The 22,647-nt window shown below is 39.1% G+C and overlaps 2 protein-coding genes across 2 annotated transcripts in view; one reads left to right on the forward strand and one right to left on the reverse strand.

The window, feature by feature from the left end:
* Nucleotides 1-219: 219 nt before the first annotated feature.
* Nucleotides 220-19,053, reverse strand: LOC127569192 (uncharacterized). The gene is made up of 4 exons (XM_052013590.1): nucleotides 18,601-19,053; nucleotides 14,001-14,192; nucleotides 3,259-3,268; nucleotides 220-347 (listed from the first exon to the last, which is right to left on the reverse strand). The coding sequence occupies exons 1-4, from the start codon at nucleotides 19,051-19,053 to the stop codon at nucleotides 220-222; spliced, it is 783 nt and encodes a 260-aa protein (XP_051869550.1).
* neurl1b (neuralized E3 ubiquitin protein ligase 1B) overlaps nucleotides 18,826-22,647 on the forward strand; it is a 45,242-nt gene continuing 41,420 nt past the window's right edge. Inside the window, exon 1 of the mRNA XM_052014632.1 lies at nucleotides 18,826-19,244. Within this exon, the coding sequence (XP_051870592.1) occupies nucleotides 19,214-19,244 (31 nt within the window). The 5' untranslated portion in view covers nucleotides 18,826-19,213. The remainder of the gene's footprint in view (nucleotides 19,245-22,647) is intronic.

The raw sequence follows: 22,647 nt of genomic DNA on the forward strand, positions 1-22,647 counted from the left end.
GGCCCGTACTGGACTTTCATATATCTTGGTTACGTAAAAAATATATGGTTTTAGTGAATGTTAATTTGCTAATTCAAAAGCTAAGTTTTTAAGAATAACAGCCAGCCTATCCATGTAGAAAAATCAATACATTCCCCACCACCACTGCTGAAATGATTTTATGTTCTCCTGTCACAAGTTGAATTGAAAGACTGTTTTAGATTATTATCTGATATATCGCTAAATGATTTGCAGTAAGATTGAAGAGCCAATGTTTCTCTGTTCTTTCTTCTGGTCCAATCCTCCGGCACTGGAAGGAGTTGGATTGTTAGTTTCCGCACAGTTCTCCCATTTATCCAACAAGGTCCCTACAAAAACAGCATAAGCAATTTTACATGATTTTTCCAAGAATTCTGTACAACTTACATTCACATTATAGCAGAAAAATATTAGAGCCCTGAGCAAATCTACCTCAGTGGTGTTAATTCACGCCTCTTTTCAACATTTATATTAATTTATAAATTGACCATGTGCAGCAGTGACCGAAACTGGAAATAGTATTCAAATTACAAGTTTAGCATGACATCCTCCAACTTGTCCTTCGCAAGCATGGACTGGCATTGTAATTGCTTTGTAGACTGTTCATCAAGGAATTGGATTTGATCTCCACTTGGTTTATCAACAGATCTCTTTCAACACTCAATTCAATATATTCTGGTGTAGATGGGAGGAGGAAAGGGAATTTGTATTCACTCTTATATTCTTGCCTTTCAATACACAATGCAGTGTTTTAAATACATTTTGCACCAACTTTTTTACAACATGCAATAATTTATATTGGTCCAAGTTCATTGGTCGCTGTTCCACTATTTTCTAGCTCCTTTCTTACTTTTCATAGCTCCTCCATTCATTTAGGTTTGACTGTGAAATCAATTAATTTGCATTGAACTGTTCTTCGAATGCATTATCATTAAACATATCTGTTACTGGAAAGTATTGCAACCTGTTCAGATTCTAATTGAGTGCAACAAAGAGGAAGTTTCTATGGTGTTGACAGGAATAATTACAAATTAAACTGGAATGTTTAAAAATCGAAGGATTGTTGTTTATTTACTCCAAATCATTTGCATTGTAAGTGGGCAGTCAAATCTGTCTGTTTATTTTTAATAGATTTCTAATTCTTTATTTATTTTAAAACATTTCAGTTTTCTGTCAATATCTGTGAAATATGGAAATGATTTTATTAGATCATTTTAAATGCAATTAGAATTATTGAAATTACAATTTATTTTTGATATTCATGTCAGCAGAAGAGTTCCATTTGGAATAAAAGAATAGCACTATATTCTTCTGAATTAGCCACATTTCAGAAAGAGTTGTAAATCTTTGTTTTGTTTTCTTAATAATGTTTTACTTGTATTCAGAGATTAAATGCGGGAGTTCCTGAATAAAAGAAGGAGCCAATTTCTATTTAATTCATCTTTCACTATTCTGATGATTCAATGCTTCAGTGTTTAATAGAGTTGTCCACTAATTTTAGCAGTCTCTAACGATCAGCTTTCAGTCTACCATAATATGCTGAGAAAACTCCAGGTAGTGGAATCATAGAGAGCCAGGGGAACCATACATCCAAAGCTACCCTTTCCCTTTTAAGCACATGATCCACACCACATGTCATATCTCAGGTTACTAATGTATCCCAAATTGTTGACAAATCATGTTATACTTTAATTAACTAACAGCTTCCACTCCTCCATCTCCAAGGTTAGCATGAGCTCACTGAAAAATTGCTTCTAGAGGTTAATCTTGGGTTAACCCCCTCCCCCGCACCCGCTCCAAACCCATACTGTCTCCTCTACTTCTAATATGACATATTCAGGACTTCTTTAGACATCATACAAATTGGTTCAGTGGTTTCCTTAACATTGTGTCAGAACGGAATTCAACTTTAATTTCATTTAAGTTTCTGTAATTAACCCTCAATGATTGCAGTGAGGAGGAATATTACCTCCCACAGACAAAAATGGCACCAGAGTCAATCATTGGTATTGGTATTGGTATTGGTTTATTATTGTCACTTGTACCGGGGTACAGTGGAAAACTTGTCTTGTATGCCATTCGTACAGATCAATTCATTACACAATGCATTGAGGTAGTACAGAGTAAAAACAATAACAGAATACAGAGTAAAGTGTCACAGCTACAGGGAAGTGCGGTGCAGGTTGACAATAAGGTGCACGGTCAAACAAGGTAGACTGTGAGGTCAAGAGTCCATCTCATCATACTGTATAAGGGAACTGTTCACCGTGCTACATGCCCTCTCAATTCTTGTGGTCTGCCACACTGTGTGAGGAATACAATTCTAAACTTCGGTGGACTATTTCAAATGTTCTTGTTTTGCGCTGTCAGTTGCTTGTTCTTTCTGCAACAGTAAAACTGTAGATGCTAATAATCTGAAATTATGGGGTAGGCACCAGCTTCACAGAGAGGCAGAGAGATAGAGAGAGTTAAGGTTTCAGACCAATGATCTTTCATCAAAGTGGAAGTTCTTTGAACTAAAAGTTAACTCTATTTCTTTGATGTGGTTGCTCCCAGACCTTGTGAGTATTACCAGAATGTACAGTTTTTATTTCAGTTTTCTGTTTCCAGTGACTATCTTCTGTATAACTGCACAAAGTACCCATAATGTGATGTTCGTGGTTTTTGAAAAAAGCAACCTGTTTAAAATCATAATTTGGGGGCAAAGTTACCCCTTTCAAATCATGTTTTGTGAAAGGCTTTATTCATTGAAACATTTGGTTGGCTAATGACAAATGGTTTCTTGCTCTAAACATAAGCTAGTCATCTTGCTATTATGAAATATCTCCCAAGGCTGTTTTGGGTTAGAGACGTAGAGTCATAGAGGATGGAAATAGGGCCTTCAGCCAACCATCAAGCACTTACATACACTAATCTTACATTAATCTCATTTTATTCTCCCCACATTCCCATCAATTTCCCTCACCCATCCCTTCTTCTATACCACTCATTTACACATTTTGGCAATCTACAGTAGCTAGTTAACCTATCAACCTGCACAGTATAGGGGTGTTGGAGGAAACAGGAGCACCCAGAGGACACTCCTGCATTTACAGAGAGAACGTGCAAACTCCACACCGACAGCATTCAAGTCAGGATCAAACTCAAGTCACTGAAGCTGTGAGGCAGCAGCTCTGTTAAGCTGCCCCTGCTCCACTTTGCCACCCCAGTTATTTTATTCAGCCTTCTGATTATGATTACCCAATAGTTTCTGTGGAAAATAAAACAATATACTTAATCTGATAATAATTGTATTTAAAAGTACTCTCAAACTACAGTTAGTGTGAATTTCCTGAATAGACATTAGCTTTACTTCAAATGCAATTGTCTTGGAGAACTGGAATAATTCAAGAGTAGGAGCAATTGAACAAGATTCAGCCAAAGGGCATTTCCTACTTCAGCTTTCCAAGCAATTGTTTGTATATTGATAGCAATATATCACAACCACCCGCATCATTCAGAGTGCAAGTCAACACTAATGATCTGGTTCCACTGGAGATAATGACAGATTATACTATAGTGTTTGATAACAGTAGCTTTGCTAATGAACTGGTTTCCAAAATGCAATTTATAACTTTCAGTTCTAGATATCACTTAATATCTGCTCATTACATTCATATTTTTGCATCAAAATCAAAGGTGATTTTTTATTCATAATTAGGCACACTGATTTATATACATGATATATTTTTAAAGAGACCCCTTGTTCTAAGCACTATGTCGTTTATCAAGTGCAGCTAGAGGATGTCTATATTTGAAAATGAATTCCCCAGCTGAACATTGTACATTACAGTCTTCAGCAGTGATGACGAAACAAGCTATACAACTGGTTACAGCTAGAGTTGGTTCATTCATTATCTTGCATCCTTTTAAAGCTGATTTCAATAATCCTAATCAATAGTTAGTAGAAATTATGGCTTATGCAAGTAACTATTTTGTTTTTAAAGTCATCTTTAATCTTTCTAAGACTATTTTTTCTTTGGTTAATATCATAATTTTTAAAAAATCAAGTTAGCTGAGTTTACCTGTGGTGATGAAGAGTGATTTAACAGCCCTCAATACTTTATTTTTGTGTGCAAGATGTGGGCAGCATTGGCAAGGCCAGCAGTTATGGCACATCCATTCTTACCCTTGAGAAGGTAGTGGTAAACCACCTTCTTGATCTACAGTTTTCCTTCTTGTGTAGGTTTTCCTAAGTCATTTTGGATTGGGTGTTACAGAATTTCAATCCAGTGATGATGAAAGAGCATCAATACATTTCCTAATCAGGATGGTGTGAAATTCGGAGGAAGGACTGAGAACACTGTGGTTAACTAGTCTAGATTTGTCCGTCATTAATGGACAGGTCATACCAATGATTGTAAATCCACTGGAACACTTGACTAGAGGCATGGCCAGTTCTATAATGTATGTCTTCATTACTACAGTTGGGAGGTTATCTGATCCCACAGACTTCATTGCATCCAATGTCCTCTGTCAAGTGTAGTGCGTAGAATGAAGATTGACATTTTCTCTATCAGGACTATGTGGAGGTCACTCTTACCAATACCATTATAGACAAGTAAAACTAAGATAAGAAAACTATGAGGATGACATTAAGTAGATCTATCCCTATATATACATTCATTCACCACCTATTGCAGACTCAATCTGCCAGCTAAATCATTTATTACTTGGACATTAATATTGTCAACCAGCTGCTCAAGGTAATGTATTTTGAAGTTCTTTACCCAGGCTGTATTCTGTGCACATTTTGTACTTCTTCCAAGTGTTGTTCAACGTGGAGAAGTACTGATTCATTCAGAGGGAGGAGAGCAGGAGTTGATAATCAGCAGGAGGTTTCATTACTTGTGTCTGACCCATGGGGTCTGCAGTCAATGTTGCAGACTCCTAGGATTACACTTTTCTAATTGTATATCACTTCACTACCCTCAGTTGGGATAATGATCACAGCCTGGAATCTTGCTGAAAAGTTATAATTTGGCTACATCAGCCTTTTGCTTGATTACTGTGTGGAACAGCTGTCAGCAGATGTTTATCAAGAGAAATTGCAAGGTCTGCAGGGCTGGGAGTGACTTTGCTGTGTCTGAACTTGATACTTTGGTCAATGCTGGTAGTCCAAGCATCTTTCTTCTTATCGTACTTGGACATAGCAATTTTGAAACAGCTGATAGGCCTGCTTGGTCATTAGGGCAGCAATTAAAAATCAACCACAATGCTATAAATTTGGAGTAATATGTATCCCAGACTGGATAGGGATCCTGAAAGGTAACAGAGAACTAGATGCTCTTTTGTGACATTCTGGTATTTTCATCGTCACTATTACAGTGACTAGCTTTTTGTGAATTACACATTTGGCCAGAACATCTGGCCTGCTGTTTGGCATCCCTGCCAAACTCCTGACAGAGTGTGGCAGTCTCTCCTTCCGGTGACCCTTGCACTGCACTGGCCTCGTTGTGCACACAGGAGATTGTATGACCAGAGCTCACATGCAGCGATGACACCACACCTCCCAAAAACTTGACAGGCAAAGCCTTACACCTGAATTCCCTTATTATTAATAAATGTGGAATAAAAATATATGAGAGTAAGGAGGACAAGGGTTTCTTTTAATTCCTGGAGTTTCACATGCAAAATATATTCAGGAATTAAGCAATAGCCCTGTCATTGAAAGCTAGTAACACATAGAGTCACTGAGTCATACAGCATGGAAACAGGCCATTCGGCCCACCAGTGGGCACCCATCTGTATCAATCCCATCTTTCAGCACTTGGCCCATAGCCTTCTATGCCTATGCGATTTGAGTGCTTGTCTAGACATTTCTTAAACACTGTCAACGACTCTGTTTCCACCACTCTCTCTGGCAGTGCATTCCAGATACTCACCACTCTGTGGGTGACAAAGCTCCTGCACAAATCCCTTCTAAATCTCTTACTCCTTACTCTAAATCTATATCCTCTGGTTTTATTCATCTCTGACAAAGAGTAAAGTTTCCCTGCAGGCTACTGTATCTATACCTGTCATAATTGTATACATCTCAATCATGTCCCCTCTTAACCTCCTCTGCTCCAGGAAAAACAGACCTGGCCTCTCCAGTCTCCCCTCCTAACTGAAGTGTTCCATCCCATTGCCTCACTCAAATTATAGAATGTGTCAAATATATATTCCCATGTGCTGTAACTCTTTGGAAATGCAAATTAATATCCCAACAGAGGGTATGTAGGCAGAATAATAAGTGAATTTGTGGATGGCACAAAGTTGTTGGCATTGTGGATAGCAAGGAGGATTTTCTAAGACTGCCGAAGGATATAGCTGAGGTGGAAAGTTGGCAGAGCATTGGCAGATGGAATTTAATCCCAACAAATGAAAGTTGATGGATTTTGGGAAGTCAAAAAGGGGTAGGACATATACAGTAAATGGCAGGATGCCAGGAAAGTTGATGAACAGAGGGACATTGGGTTCAAGTGCATAGTTCCCTGAGCATGCCAACACAGGTAGCTAGGGTGGCGAAGAAGGCAAATAGCATTCTTGCCTTCATAGAATATAAAAGTTGGGATGTTATATTGCATCTTTACAAAACACTTGTTGGACCGCACTTGTAGTATTATATGTAGTTATGGTCGCCACGCTATTGGAAGGATGTGTTTGCACTGGAGAGTGCAGAGGGGATTCACCAGGATTGGAGGACTTTAATTATGGGGAAAGATTGGATAGGCTGCGTTTGTGTTCCCTGGAGTGAAGGAGGCTGAGGGATGATCTGATAGAGATGTATAAAATTATAAGAGGCATAGGTAGGGTAGATACTCAGACTCTTTTTTCCCGTGGTAGGGGTATCAAAAATAAGAAGATATAGGCTTAGGTGAGAGGAAAGTGTTTTAAAGGGGAATTGAGAAGAAAGGTTTATTTTGTACAGAGATTGGTTGATATCCAGAACGTGTTACAAGGGGAGGTGGTGGAGTCAGGTACAATCACTATGTTGAAAAGATATTTAGACAGGCACATAAATAGGGGAAATGCAACGAAGGATACAGACACAATGTGAGCAAATAGGGTTAGTGTAGATGGGTAAAAATATTGGCATGGACATGGTGGACCAAAGGGCCCGTTTCTGTGCTGTACAAGTCTATAACCCAAGGATTCTCTGAGGGTATTACTGCACTATTAATCCTACAAACAAAAAAGAACAACTCAGTGAGGCAGACTTTGTGGCACTATGTCTCTGCTTGGGTGTTGCTAAAGCGTGTGTTGCAATTGAGGATGAGGAGGCCTGACACCCACCCTATTATTATTTCACTCAGTGTCATTGGCTTGTCAACTTTATATGTCCGATCGTATTCATATCGATAATATTTTTTTATTAGCCTCTTCCTGTTGAACCTTATTCCTATCATCTGCCTAATGATCCAGCTGCCTCATACCCTTCTCTGCCCAGCCAACTCTCCTGATGCTGTCTCTAAAACCCTGCCCCTCTACAATCCTCTATGGTCTCCCACCCTGACAATCCTCTCCACAGTTCCACAGTTTTCTATGCTCCATATCTCCCCTCATAAAGTATGCAGCTCAATGATAATGTTCATGTTATGTGGAGCCCCTACACTGCATTTCATTATTCCTGAAATTGTAATATTAGATCTCTTGAGTACACGTATTTAATCATCTCATCCAATTGTATCTCCATTGAAACAGACAGAAATTTATGGAAACTATCTAAATAATACAGGAAATTCCCTCTTTGATTTTCCTCTGTTTGTGAAGCTGCTTTAAGTGGACCAGAGCTGAAATCTGATTTCTGCCTGCCCACCTTCTCCCTATGGAGGAGAGCTATATTTGGATATATATTGAGGTCCTTTGGAGACTGATAGCTTTTATTAAGGGAAATTTAATCTCCATTTCAGAGCTAGCATGAAAGTAATCCTCTCTTTGCCTTGGAAAATGATTAGTTTTGAATGTCAGAAAAGCAGCAGTTTCATTTCCTTTTTAACCTATATTTTTCAAGGTATTGATTGTTAGGTCTTCAGTCATATGATATAATATACCAAGCCTTGTGGTGTCATTCTCCCATCCCTTACTGAGCCAAAGATCTTATTCTTTCCTGAGGGTCTCACTCAGAGATTCCTCCTGTCGCTCTGTAATCCAGGTGAACCGTAAGGTCTTGGCGATGGCTAGAACACAGATAGCAGAGGTCGGCTGCTAAGACGTAATCAGGGGACATTTCATTCCTGCCACGGAACTGAAGGGCAACTGGATTAGTGACTCTGCCAGTCTCACTTTCATAATCCAATCACTACCAAGATAAAAGGAAGTTAAAACGTTGGCAGATGGCAGATCAGACATTCCCATGAACTATTTAATTAACTGCTTTTAAATCACCCATCTCTCATGGTAGGATTTGAACTATTGTCTCTATATCAACAATCCAGGCTTCCAGTGCAGTGATTTAATCACCAAACTATTATTCCCATCTCCTGCCACTACCCTTGGTACAGCTTGGTATGGCAACTGCTCTGCAAAAGACCGCAAGAAATTACAGAGAGTTGTGGACATAGCTCAGTCCATCATGAAAACTAGCCTCCTCTCCATGGACTCTGTCTACACTTCTCGCTGACTTGGGAAAGCAGCCAGCATAATCAAAGACCCCTCCACCCCGTCATTCTCTCTTCCCCCCCCCCCCCCCCCTTCCATTGGGCAAAAGCTTGAAAACACAAACCACCAGTCTCAAGGACTGTTTCTATCCCGATGTTATAAGACTCTTAAATGGACCTCTTGTGTGATAAAGGTGAACCCTTGACCTCACAATCTACCTCATCATGGCCCTTGCACATTATTTTCTATCCGCACTGCACTTTCTCTGTATCTTTAACTGTAACACTATATTCTGCATTTGTTATTGCTCTTCCCTTTGCAGTAACTTTGATGATGTTTTGAAATGATCTGTATGGATGGCATGCAAAACAAGGTTTTTCACTGTATCTCGGTACATGTGACAATAATAAACCAATTACCAATTACCCCTTTTCCAATTCCTGGGCTAAGGAATTGCAGTTAATTGCAATTAAGGACAAAGTCTTTTCAATTATTCTTATCCATTGTTAGTGAATTAAGTGAAATTCGTTGTGATATCACCAGTCTTAGTATTTGATTGGCAGATCAGTCAGGATGTTATTGAAAAAGAGACAAGAAAGGAGGTTTAGATAATGATGAAACATAATATTTAATGTTTAGTTCTTGTGAATAATAGTTACCTTATGCTTAATAATTTATTAAATATTTTCCTGTATTGCTGTAAATCCCATTACTATCACCAGTAAATTATAAACTAAGGAAAACTATCTCTAAAAAAGCATGGCATATTCTGATGGGAGTAAACCTCAGGGAGGAAGAAATTATAAGTAGCCTTAACCTGTTGACAATAGAATTGATATAAAGAGGGGAGAACTCTGCAGTCTAAATACCAACCAACCAGACATGCTTCCTGAGGACTAGTAATAGGCTCGAAGCACTGCTGTTTAGTAAGAGATGCAAAATCATAAAACCATGAAAACATATTCTTCAACCATATGAAAAACAAATTGTTTACTATCAGTGACACCAATCCTATTTATTAGCAAGTGTAAAATCTTGCCCCTAATTGGTGCAGCACTTGCTCTCTTCAACTAGTGGCAGAGTTCAGCCAACAGTAAGGGTTACACTTGAGCTTTACCTAACTTATCATGAAGAACACCAAGGTAGATGTGAAGAAATGCTGCTATATGTAGTTGAATTATGAACCTCACTGATTTGCTGGCTGAAACCTGAAGGTGAATGAAAGAAATTCCTGGATATGGTTGAGGAAGAAAAGAAGGCTCAAGGAGGAAAAGGAACCAATCATGAGTCCCCTGCCATTCTATCACTGTCTTGGACATGGTTTCCAAATTTTCCTTTCATATTCTTCATTTTTTCTTCTTTGATAGTTGCTTATTATGATTCGTTATATTTTTTGGAAGTGGGTCAAGAGGAAGTGTAATTTGCTTATAATAAATAATGTGAGTAAATAAACTAAGAATAGATTATAAATGTCTTCTTTGTGCAGTGATAGATTTTGCTTTCTTTCTAATGTCTTGGTATCTTAAGTGGCTTAGGAATTGCTGACCAAGGGTGTGATTCCACAGTGGATCCAATGATGTCAGCTGCTCTGCTAAGCACTCCATCTTGTGGCTGACTTAAGAACTGTTAAAACTGGCACATGAGGGAAATTCTGAATATCAGTTGAAGCTGGCAGGTAAACTTGAAGCCTCCATGTGAAAATTCAGAACAAGAAGCCAAAAGTCTCATCTTCTGAATGACTTTATCATTAGCATAGCACACCCAATACTCAATGGACAAGGCATGCTTCTGTTGCAGAATCAGTTCATTGTGTCAGTTTTTTCTTATGTGCAATTGCTCCCTTTCACTTGATCCAGTGTTATCTATGGGATTGAAAAATCTTTTAAGATTTTGTTTTTTCTATAATTTGGGTTAATAAATGAGTATTAAAATAATTTAGACCTCTACTAGACTCATTTTAAACATGGCTAATCAGCATTTATTCAGAATTTTTGACTAAATTGTGGACATTTCTTTGTCTTTGCAGAGCATAAGTCTTTTAATTACTGCCTGCCCTTTATGACTGATTGCGATGGCACTTTTCATTAATAATTTTTAATAATTAATGTCTAATTCATGAATAATTAACATCTTTTGGAAAATAGATAAAAAAGTAACAAGGTAATTTAGCTTAAATTTATTACTCACTGATACTAATATCCTCATTACATCAATGGTAGTTCTAGATATAGCAGTATTAATAAATGTATTTGCCATTAACCTCTGTCATTTCTGATAACTTTCTCATAACATTGCAATATTTAAAGCTGCACCTTTCTTTATTTGATATTGTGGCGACTTCATTCCAACTGAACATGCCTGATAATGTGTTGCAACTACCATGCTATTGAAGACGTTCAAATATACTACATAGGACTGACACTCTCATTGTACCTTCCTCCCCATCATTCAATTTGAATTGTAACTATGTTGATATACTTGCCCATTTTTAAAAACTTAACTCCACAATTTCTGATATTAAATTCACCAATCCCTCAGCTCAGTAAATTTTATGTTTTCCAGTAACATACTAATTCTAATGAATCCTTTAGCAAACGAAAGGTTTAAAATATCTGAACAGCACTATCCTAATATTTATAGATAACAACAACAGAAAATGCTGGAAACACGCAGCTTGTCAGGCAACATCTGTGGGGGGAAGTAAGAACAAAGTTAACATTTAAGGTCAAAGGCCCTTCCAGACTTTCCCATTTCTGCTAAGGGATCTTCAATCTGAAGTATTAACTCTTTCCACAGATGCTGCCTGACCTGCTCAGTGTTTCTAGCACTTTCTGTTTTTGTTTCAGATTTCTAGCATCTGCAGTTTATTTCATTTATATTTCATTTATATTCACTAACTGAGTTAAAAATGCTCTTGTCTTTTCCTTTAGAGTTTTATTTTTAAATTAGTTTTGACAATACTAACAGTTTACTTTTAACACTGCTTTAAAACTGTTAGGATTTTATGTTGAATACACCATTGCAAGAATAAGCAACTTAGAATGGTACATGTACAATGAAGCAACACAGATAAAAATATGTTGATATGCATTGGAGGAGGTGGCAAAGCTGGATGATAGATTAGCTGTCACTGTCCTGTACACTGAGATCAGATACAGCCCAGTAAAGAAGATGTAGGTCAGCTCCCATGATTAATATAGAATGGCATAAACAACCACAGTCATACAACCTGAGCCTTACTTAATAGATTATGGGTCCAATTTTCATCATTGATAATGACATCAACATAATTTTTGCTTTTTAAATGCAATTGTGCCTCTGGATTTTCCTTCTTGTGAAGATTTTGAACTATGGTTATTGCAGTGGTCAACAGCAAATATATCATTTTGCAAAATGTGAAACTCAGATACTTAATGCATAAATTGAAAGAAGTAAATTTTATGTTTTCCAGTAATATACTAATTCTAATGAATCCTTTAGCAAACGAAAGGTTTAAAATATCTGAACAGCACTATCCTAATTCCACACTGCAGAATTCACAGTAATTTGAAAAACTAGTATTTAAAGTTACATGTAGTGTGACTCCCTCAATGTTTTTATTATATTTTATCATATACTATTATAGGCCACACCTGCCTCTGACTAAAGTATTGTACAACAGATGGTTAATTGCACATCTCCTCCTGCCAACAAGAATAATTCATTTCTTGTGATAATTGAATGTAAAATATTGTGTAGTATTCAGCCTCTTGAATCAAGTGTTTCATCAATTTTTCCATTGTAAAAACATCAACTTGATTTCCTGCAAAAGTTTTCATTAAAGCACACACAAAAATGTTTTTAATTAACAGACTGAATGTGCTGATGAAAGCTTCAGGTTATATATTATCACAGGTTTTTTTAACAGGATCGTTTGTTCTGTTGATTCCATAATAAATACTAAGAAAGATTTTATGTAATTTGTTTTTATATATGAAACTCATCTTTATTCTGCTGGTGCAAGTCCAAATGTTAACTATTTGTGACCTTTAGCTTTTCAGTACAAAAACAGGAAATCAAACCAGTTTGTAACTTGATTATTTATTCAATAGCAGAAATGCCTTTATTCAGAATAGCAATATAGAGGATTTCAAATTTGCACAAACTTTGTCTCATAACTTTCATAAACCCTGCAATGATTCAAACCTGGGCAATCTTACAATATTTGGGGGATTGTGATGGTGCGGAACTGAGGAGATCACAAGATTATTATAAAATTAGCAACAACCTCAGAAATCTTTTGAGAATGAAACTTCAAACAAGGAAGTGAGAATTTGTTTTACATTTATTCAAGGGATGAGGGCTTCAAAGGCTGAGCCAGCATTTAATTGCCCATCGCTGGTTGTCCTTGAGAAGGTGGTGGTGAGCTACCTTCTTGAACTGCTGCAGTCCTTGAAGTGTAGGTTTACCCAAAATGTTGTTAGGGAGAGAGTTCCAGGATCTTGAACCAGCGACAGTCAAGGAACGGTGATATATTTCCAAGTCAGGATGATGTGTGGCTTGGAGGGCAACTTCCTGGTGGTGGTGTTCCTGTGCTTTTGCTGGCCTTGTCCTTCTAGCTCACAGAGGATGTGAATTTGGAAGGTGCTGTGTAAGGAGTTTTGGTGAGTTGCTGCAAACTGCTGCCCCTGTGCGTCAATGGTGGAGTGAGTGAATGATATTACAGCTCACAGGACTACTTTTAGTCATACCGCTAAGTTCTCATTTTGAAAACTTTTTCATATAAATGGCACAAGACAGTAAAAGAGAAAAAAAATAGCCAGGCTGAACTGTTGTTGAACCTTTGCTCCAATCTAGACTTTCTTGCCAGTCATTCATTGCTCTGTTCCACATAAGTGACAGTGGAGAGGAGGTCTTAGTGATGCCAGGATGTATCTGTGAGGTAGCAGACAGAAGTTCACTGATGTCCCTCCAGCTCCACTGATTTTTAGCCATTGGCTCAACAATGTGCTGATCTTCAGGGCCTTCACCACTCTGCTGTTCCAGTAAATGTCCTCTAGCAGCCCATCTTCATTTTCATGTTTGGCACTGTCAGTTTGCTTTCAATACAGAATCTCACAAGGAGGAGTGCCATGCCCAAATAAAGAGGCCTATTCACAGAAACTTGGTCAGGGTAATTCGGAGTGGGAAGGGCAAATAGATGTTCCATCCTAACCTGCTCCTGGAGATACGAGGGAAATCCAACTTGGAATGTTTTTCAACCTAGTGATGACATTTGATGAATCCATAACAATAATTTTCCTTATAATCCTCCAGAGCAAAAAATTCCACTTCATTCAGAATGATTGTGAAATTCAGATGTTTCAGGGTAAACAAAATACTTGAGAAAATCCAGGGAAGAAATTTGTTATTGACAGCTTGTCAGGGGGAGCTACCACACGAGTATTTGTGTGTGGTGATGGGAGGAAAACCCCTGCTCCTCCTGGGTCCACATAATAAATTAAAACTTGAGCTGCTGGGCTCCCCTTCATTTGAACCACCTCACTCAGGCAGAAGTCACTCAGCTCTGGAACCTGAGGAATATAGGGACAGCCATTAAGATTTAAGATTTAGATTTAAAATATCTTTATTAGTCACATATACATCGAAATACACAGTGAAATACATCTTTTTGCGTAGAGTGTTCTGGGGGTAGCCCGCAAGTGTCACCATGCTTCCAGCGCCAACATAGCATTGCCCACAACTTCCTAACCTGTACATCTTTGGAATGTGGGAGGAAACCGGAGCACCCGGAGGAAACCCACGCAAACACAGGGAGAATGTACAAACTCCTTACAGACAGCAGCCGGATTTGAACCCGGGTTATGCCTGCCCTGTCATTAAGGAATGACGTGAAAGATAATTCCCTATCATGACTGCATTTTCACATGAATGACAGACTCCACATATTTCTCTGCCATTAAAGTTCCATGGTACAATGACCTACTGCTACCTCTCTTGTGATTATTTTAATTTTTTGATTTGCTAGGAGATTGATCACTGAAACTGGCTTTCAGATTATGAATACCAAGGACTTTCTTGAAGATTGCTTCCAAAATATGTTTTTTGAGGGAATTTTAAAAGATGGCAAATATGCCAACTAGATGAAAAAGAAAAGATAGAAAGGCTAGAAAGAAAAAAATAGTAAGGAAAATGGAGTAAATTTCTTGAGAAAGGAAAAGGAGAGGGTGCTAGAATAGAAAGAGTAAAGAATGTGGATTTGATCTTTATAAATGCCATTCATTTTCAGACATTACATAAGTCATCTTAGATTAATATAATAATGATCAAGTGATTTCTTACATGAAAGTAACTCCCTTACTGTACTGTTACGGTTTGTTCCAGAAGCTGAACGCATAAAGTAGGTTGACCTAGTTATATCAGAAAATTTAATTCAATAAATATAGAGGTTTTTTTTTATAATTACTCAGTTGGAAAGAACATCAAACAAATAGTTCTTTGTATATATCAGAGTGCTTCATATACAATGAACTACAGTAAATTTGGCAAATTGGTAAATTAGTTTATTATTGCCACATGTACCAAGGTACAGTGAAAAACTTGTCCTGCATCATGTCCATACAGATCATTTCATTACAACAGTGCATTGAGGTTGTACAAGGGAAAACAATAACAGAATTCAGAATAAAGTGTTACTGTTACAGAGAAAGTGCAGTGCAGGTAGACAATAAGGTGCAAGGTCATAACAAGGTAGATTGTGAGGTCAAGAGTCCATTTTATCGTACTAGGGCACCGTCTTATATAAGCGGGATAGAAGCTGTCCTTGACCCTGGTGGAACATGCTTTCAGGCTTTTGTATCTTCTGCCTGATGGGAAGGGGGGGAGAAGAGACAATATCCAAGGTCAGAGGGTGTTTGATTATGTTGGCCGCTTTACCGAGGCAGTGAGATGTGTAGACAAAGTCCATGGAGGGGAGGCTGGTTTCCGTGATGTGCTGTGCTGTGTCCACAACTCTGCAGTTTCTTGCGGTCACGGGCAGAACAGTTGCCATACAAGTCATGAGGCATCTGCATTGGATGCTTTCTGTGGTGCATCGATAAAAATTGGTGAGGGTCAAAGGGGACATACCAAATTTCTTTAGCCTCCTGAGGAAGTAGAGGCACTGGTGAGCTTTCTTGGCTGTGGTGTCTACGTGGTTGGATCAGGACAGGCTATTGGTGATATTCACTTCTAGGAAATTGAGGCTCTCAACCCTCTCGACCTCAGCACCATTGATGTAAACAGGAGCTTGTGCACTGCCCCCCCTTCCTGAAGTCATTGACTAGGTCTTTTGTTTTTCTGAAATTGAGGGTAAGGTTGTTGTCATGACACCAAGTGCAACCAGACATGGAAGCTGAGGGGTGACACGATAGAGGTATATAAAATTATGAGAGACATAGATAGGGTAGAGAGCCAGTGTCTGTTTCCCATGATAGGGGCGTCTAAAACTACAGGGCGAAGGTTTAAGGTAAGAGGGAGGAGGTTTAAAGGGGATCTGAGGGATATTTTTTTCACACAAAGAGTAGTTGGTATCTGGAATGAGTTGCCAAAGGAGGTGGTGGAGGCAGGAACAATAACAACATTTAGGAGTTATCTGGACATGTAGTTAAATGAGCAGAAATTGAATTAATGCAGGCAATTGGGATTAATATAGATAGGCATGATGTTTGGCATAGATGCAATGGGCTGAAGGGCCTATTTATATGCTATACAACTCTGTGATTTTATGGCAGTCATTTTGTAGACAGCACAATCACATTAAGAGCCATGGTGTGATAACCAATGAAATTGGCTTCCCATGACATTGATTCAAGAAACCATATTCATCAGACACTGCCCTGTTATTCAAATAGTATCATCCATTGAAATACAGAAAGGGAGATATGGGTTTAACACTTCATCCAAAGGGAACAATCTCCGAAAAGTTAAAGATCCTTCAGTACTGGCTAAGATGTTGGTTTTGATTAAATTTTAAAGTGCTGGGGGAATATTTTGATTTTGCTACACTGTCAAAGTGGAAAGAGTGCATTAGCTGTCCATTTTATATTTCCCCAAGTTTTTAATTCCATTATTACTCAGGTTGCCAACTCAGTAAATCCTCACTACTGCCCATTACTCAAAATCAAGAGCAGTTCCCTGAAATGAAGCTTATGAAATCTTACTTTCCAGCTTTAGAGTAATCATGGTATCACAAAGAGCCCAAAGAAAAAATGAGATAGCTGTGCTAATTAAATTGTTTTAAATATTCTTTCTGTCTAATTAAGAAATTGTAACTTATTTGTATTTTTGTTCTTAGCCAATATCAATTCATGGTGACAAATAATCCTGATAAAGTTTATACTCGTAGTACATTTTGCTAGGTCAACAGTTACCTTATTCCTTTTCCCTTCACCAATTTTGATATTGTGTGGAGAACTGGAATGTCACTGCTATTCAGTGGGGATATTTAATTGATAACATGGTTTAATTTGTTCACTAAGTGGAACGTGGTAGGTTTTACACAACACACAGGTTCATTTTCTACAAATGAATTAAAGCAGGAATAAGCCACTTGGCTCCTGAAGCCCGCCCTGCCATTAATAGCATGACTACTTTGATTGTTACCCCAACTCTACAATAAAGTGGTAACCTTTCACCACTTGCTTATCAAGAATCTGTTTGACTCTGCCTTAAAAATATTCAAAGAATCTGTTTCCACACAATATATTAATCAAGTCAGTTTTACTTGATGAAAATATTTGTATACTGTGCTCAGGGTCAGCTACACAATTACAAGATGTGAATAAACCACTTAACAGAAAACATTTAATGAATTACTCTCATTGAGGCTATGGTGACTTCTTGAAGTTCTAATATTTGTAAACTGCTTGACTAAGTTGCTGTGCTTAAGGATGACTTTATTCCAATATGATAGAATTTATTCCCTTTATATCTAGTATGATGTGTTTTATGCAAAACTAGAATTTTAAATTGTCAACCTTAATTTTATTGACTTTCAGTCAAGATCCATCCTTCTCTAATTCTGGGCATTAGCTTGTTTCTGATTTGAATTACCTTTTGTAACAGGGCCTTTAGCTGCCAAAATCCTAAATTCTAGAATTTCTCCCACTCCCAACAACTTCTCCATCTTTCCTTCTCCAAAATCTACCATTTTTACCAAGCTTTTGGTCAACTGCTTTATATTCTTATGTGGCTGAATGTCAAATTCCTTTATTCATGGTCTTGTGAAGTAGCCTAGGCCATTTTGCTGCACATAAATCTTTTAAAAACACAAAGTGCTGGAAATATGCATCAAGTCAGGCAGCATCTGTGGAGAAATGGTGTTAAGATTTCATTAAAACTGTAGGAATTCAGTTCACTTTATTAATATATTTCAAGTAGGTTTAATTTGCAATTCTGTTCCACAGCATCGGTGCTGTGGCCAGATGTATGTATAGAAACATATTGCTGGGCTCACTGCCACAGAAATGCCAAATTTAAAAAAAAACTCTGCTCCTTGCTAGGTCAGGATTTCCATCTGTATCTTTTGCCATGTTCACACTGAGTGGTTTCTGTTTCCCATCATGTCTCCCACAAATTGCTGACCAGGGGAAACCATGGCCTCGCTCTACCAGAGATATTCCCTTGTCCTATCCATCTCCACCGCCCACCTCACCACTCCCACCCCCAACACACGCAACTTAAAACTAACTTGTTTTCTCACTCTCCCCGTTCCGATGAAGGGTCTCTGACCTGAAAGGTTGACATTGATCTCTTTCCACAGATGCTGCTTGACCTGCTAAGCTTTTCCAGCGTCTTTTGTTTTCATTACAGGTTCTCTAACCCTTGCTGAATGTATCCCAGAGGCTTACTCGGTAGAATAGGTTGTATGAATCATTCCTAAGGAATAATGTGGTCTTTACACTAAACCGGCCACAAATTAAGAATCAGCTCTCTGATTACCGAGCGATTGCATGTGTGTGTTTGTAGGGCAGGGAGTCCCTTTGGTAGAAAACAATCACGATGTTGGTTCTGCGGCTGGAGATGATCAGCGGGTTTGCACGGTGGTTGTACTCTCGAAGCGATGCGCTTGTAGGATTGGGAGTTATTGCGGAATTGACCGCACGGGTTTGATCGTTTCAGTGCGGTGGGAACCGGTGACGGGAGATGGGCAGCGCCGTTGCCAGGAACATTATAGATTGCAGTCGGAAGTAGTTGACTTTTGATAAGTCGGGGAGCAGTGGGTTGGCGAGGCGTCGCCTGTGTGTGTCTCATAGCGTGGCCATTTCCACTGTGCGCGCTTCCAGCGATCAGCCGGGGTTGGAGCTCCCAGATGGGGAGCAGCGCACACGACCAGCCTCCAGTTGCCCAGATTTCCTTTGTGTGCACGGCAGGCGGTGCTTTGGAGGTTCCCATCTGGGTCTCAAACCTCCCCGCTCGTCTTGTTCCTCTAAAACCAAAACCAACTCGCTTTCACGAGTGGATGGACCTTCTGAAGCAAGAGCAGAGATCACAAGCCCGGTCACATTCAGACAGAAAGCCCTCCGCTCTGCTTTGCTTTAAATGAAAGGAAGTGATGGGAAACAGTGCTCAGAAAACACATGCAGGTAGGAAGCTCCTTCTCTCTCTCTCTCTCTCTCTCTCTCCCTCTCCGCCTCTCTCTTCCGCCTTCTTCTCCGCTCTCTCCTATGCACTACGGATTTTTAACAGTCTCCCGAAAGCAAACTGCGAACGGCTACATGGCTTCCGATCTAAATTAGGTCTCCCTAGTCAATAAAGTGCATTTGGATTTTTGTTTTGCCCCGGATTCAGCCTTGTTATTTCAGCGGGTTGTGCAGGTTTCGCCTAACTGTGAGTGGGTCACAGTTTACAGAGCCGAGGCTGGCGGACAGGGTTTTTCACTGACGAGGCTTGGAGCGGATGGGTAGGGGAGATGATTTTCAAAAGCGAGTCCTGATTTCGATGCGCTCTCTGGGCTGCGTTAGCTCCCAGTGTTGGTTGAAACTCCGCTGCCTGGGGTCTTACTCCAAACCCCAACCCTCCTCCCGCCCCCCCCCCCCCCCACCACCCAACCCCTTGGGGTCCTGAACCGGTTTACACGGGTTCTTACTGCAGTCTCCACGGGGCAGTTCAGCTCCGATCTGCGAACCAGTTGCTCTCTTTTGGGTGCTGGGTGCGAAATTCAATTGCGTTCGGTCGAATGGTCGATTATAACAAAAAGAATGGCGATTAATGGGTATAATAACCCGGGGCTGTCAAATGTGCCTTTGTAGTTTTAAGTCCACAATTTAAGTCCTGAATGTGGTAATGCATACATTTATAAACAGTGAACTTAATACATCAACTGAGTGCAGACTAGATACTCACATCTTTTTCGGACAGTCACCTCTGATCTTATGTCACTGCAAGCAATTATAAATAGATCCAGAAGACTTTTCCTGACTGAACCAGTTATAAATATAAAGGTATGTGGGTTTACTAGGGCGGTTTTTATATAAAAAGCGGTGACCGGAGGAAGAAATAGGATGCGAGAAACCAGTTCCCAGAGCTGTCAAATGCCTTCAAGAAAAAATAGATCTAGCGTTGCCTGTGGACTAAGCTCCGTGTGACCGTTAAAGGTCTACTATCTTTAGTTACAACCAACTGCTGCATGGGGGTTTCCGCTCTTCAGCTGTCGAAGGGGAGTGTGGATTTCAGTTAGAGGGCGTTTCATTGCCTTGAGCGTTAACGTTCCCAACAGGTGAAGGGACAATATGACAGTTGCTCCTGACGACCAACACTTCCATTAGCAATGTTCCCCGCGCAAGAATGGCATGAGGTTTCTTTTCGCAACCTAAACGTGTTTGGCAGAATATCAATGGAGAAAACCACTGCCGCTCATTTGTAGGAAACAGTGTTATTAGAAACTATCACGTTCATATTGCATCCAGTATTGTGTGAGCCGTGGTATGTCAACCATTCCATAAGAGTTTTTGTTCCCAGTGTTTGGAAAAATTAGCATGGCATGCCTTTTAATTTAAGAATTACAGTTTCTTAGGGCATCAAACAAAGCATCAGGATGTTTCCAGTAGGGGGAGAGTCTGGGACCAGAGGGCACAGCCTCGGAATAGAAGGACGTCCCTTTAGAACAGAGATGAGGAGAAATTTCTTTAGCCAGAGGGTGGTGAATCTGTGGAATTCATTGCCACAACTGGCTGTGGAGGCCAAGTCATTGGGTATATTTAAAGCAGCGGTTGATAGGTTCTTGATTAGTAAGGGCGTCAAAGGAAAGCAGGAGAATGGGGTCGAGAGGAAAAAATAAATCAGCCATGATCGAATGGCAGGGCAGACTCGATGGGCCAAATGGCCTAATTCTGCTCCTATGTCTTATGGTCAAACTGTATATTCTGTCATTAAGGCTGTTCCTTGGAGTTAAACAAACAGTGGTATGGCGAGGGAGGGCGAGCCCTGGAGGATGTCTAATGTTGTTTCTATTTAAGGGGATGATACAGTCGACATGTGCTCGATAGGAGCTTCTGGTACACTTGGAGGAGCAGCAGGGGGTTCAGGACGGTTGTCTTCCTGTTGCATTGACCCAGTTTTTTTTTGTGTACCTCTAAATATGTTTTGAATCATAAAGCAAATGGTTTAACTGAATGTACCACAATGCGTGTGAGGGCGGCTTAAATTTTGAATTTAACTCTTTTTAGGAAGTGATCACCTTTATTTTCTAGTCTTCCACATGTTGGTTATATTTTAATTTTTCATTTAAAAAGTGGAAATCCATATAGTCCAAACATTTCATGGAATATTTTGACACAGAGATACAGATTATTTTGACATGGTTACACCAGCTCTTAGAAAGGTCGATCCCCCACATACCCACTACTCATTTACATTTTCCAACACTTCCTACACTATTTCAGATACTAATAATCAACAGTCCATTATTGAGTAATTTAAATAGCTCTTCCATGGAGCTGGTAATTGGGGACGGTAGACACAATGGACATGCACTATTAACCTGCACTACATTTGACAGGTTGTGAGCAGAGCTCAGTACAATTGGAACCTGTTTCATGGTTGGCCTCAATAGGATGGAAATGATGAGAGTAATGAACAATGCAGTGGTCCATTTGCAGAGTGGAACTGAATGACAAAAGTAGATTGCCAGGCTAGTCAGAGAAATCATGTTGCCAAGAAAAGATCCTCTCCAAACCATTACTTTAAAGATTTCACTGTGGCCCCAGCTGATCAATTAAGAGGACATTTATATGGCTGCTTTCCAATCAGCAGCAGGGCAGTAAGAAGACTTTAAAACTCTGGGCTACAGTGTTGAAATAACATTTGTGCCCAATCTATCTTGTAGGGCTTCTCATGAGGCCTCTGGTTTTATTTATTTAGAATGCCAGCTGCCTATTTCAATAAGAAAATAACAATGGAAGTAACTCCTGCAACAAAAAGACAGTATTTTGTTACGATTTTAGTGGTGCTGCCTTATTCCCTATCTAAAGATGGCTGGTGGAGAAACCAAAAGCACCCACATCTTACCTTCAATAGTTGGTTACTACCCTCCTGTTACTTATCTACCCAATGACCTGTGGAAATTCTGATGCGGTTTGCCTTAACTGAACCTTTTATTGTTTTGAACATTTCTAGAAGAACCTTGGCAACTTCTTTGTTCTAATGGAAAGTGCCACAGTTTTTCTGGTCACTTATACCAAGAACCTCTTAGCTCATATTAGTAAATCTCATCTGCATACTTTCCATAGCTTCGACACCCTTTCTAAATGGTGAAAATAGCCATGAAGTTTATAAAATGTGCATAATATATAAAATAAAAATTAATGTTTATTATTAAAAATATATTTTTGAAGAATTTTTATATTTTTCCTCATCTTTTGTTCAGGTTTTATAATGTCTGGCAACAGATTCTCAGCCACCCTTCATTGGATTAAATCCTTGGATACATTTAATTTCAAGAGAATAAAAGTAAATACGCTGCCTTAAAAAATTTGTTCAAAAATTTAG

This window comes from Pristis pectinata, chromosome 4 (genome assembly GCF_009764475.1).
Source record: "Pristis pectinata isolate sPriPec2 chromosome 4, sPriPec2.1.pri, whole genome shotgun sequence".
Taxonomy (NCBI): Eukaryota; Metazoa; Chordata; class Chondrichthyes; order Rhinopristiformes; family Pristidae; genus Pristis; species Pristis pectinata.

Bases quoted from the DNA above. Each gene is read 5' to 3' on its own strand.
- LOC127569192 (XM_052013590.1), bottom strand. From the start codon at position 19,053: ATGGGAACCTCCAAAGCACCGCCTGCCGTGCACACAAAGGAAATCTGG. The intron at 14,193-18,600 runs GTAATCAGAGAG...TATATTCCTCAG, and splicing joins CACACACATGCAATCGCTCG to GTTCCAGAGCTGAGTGACTT.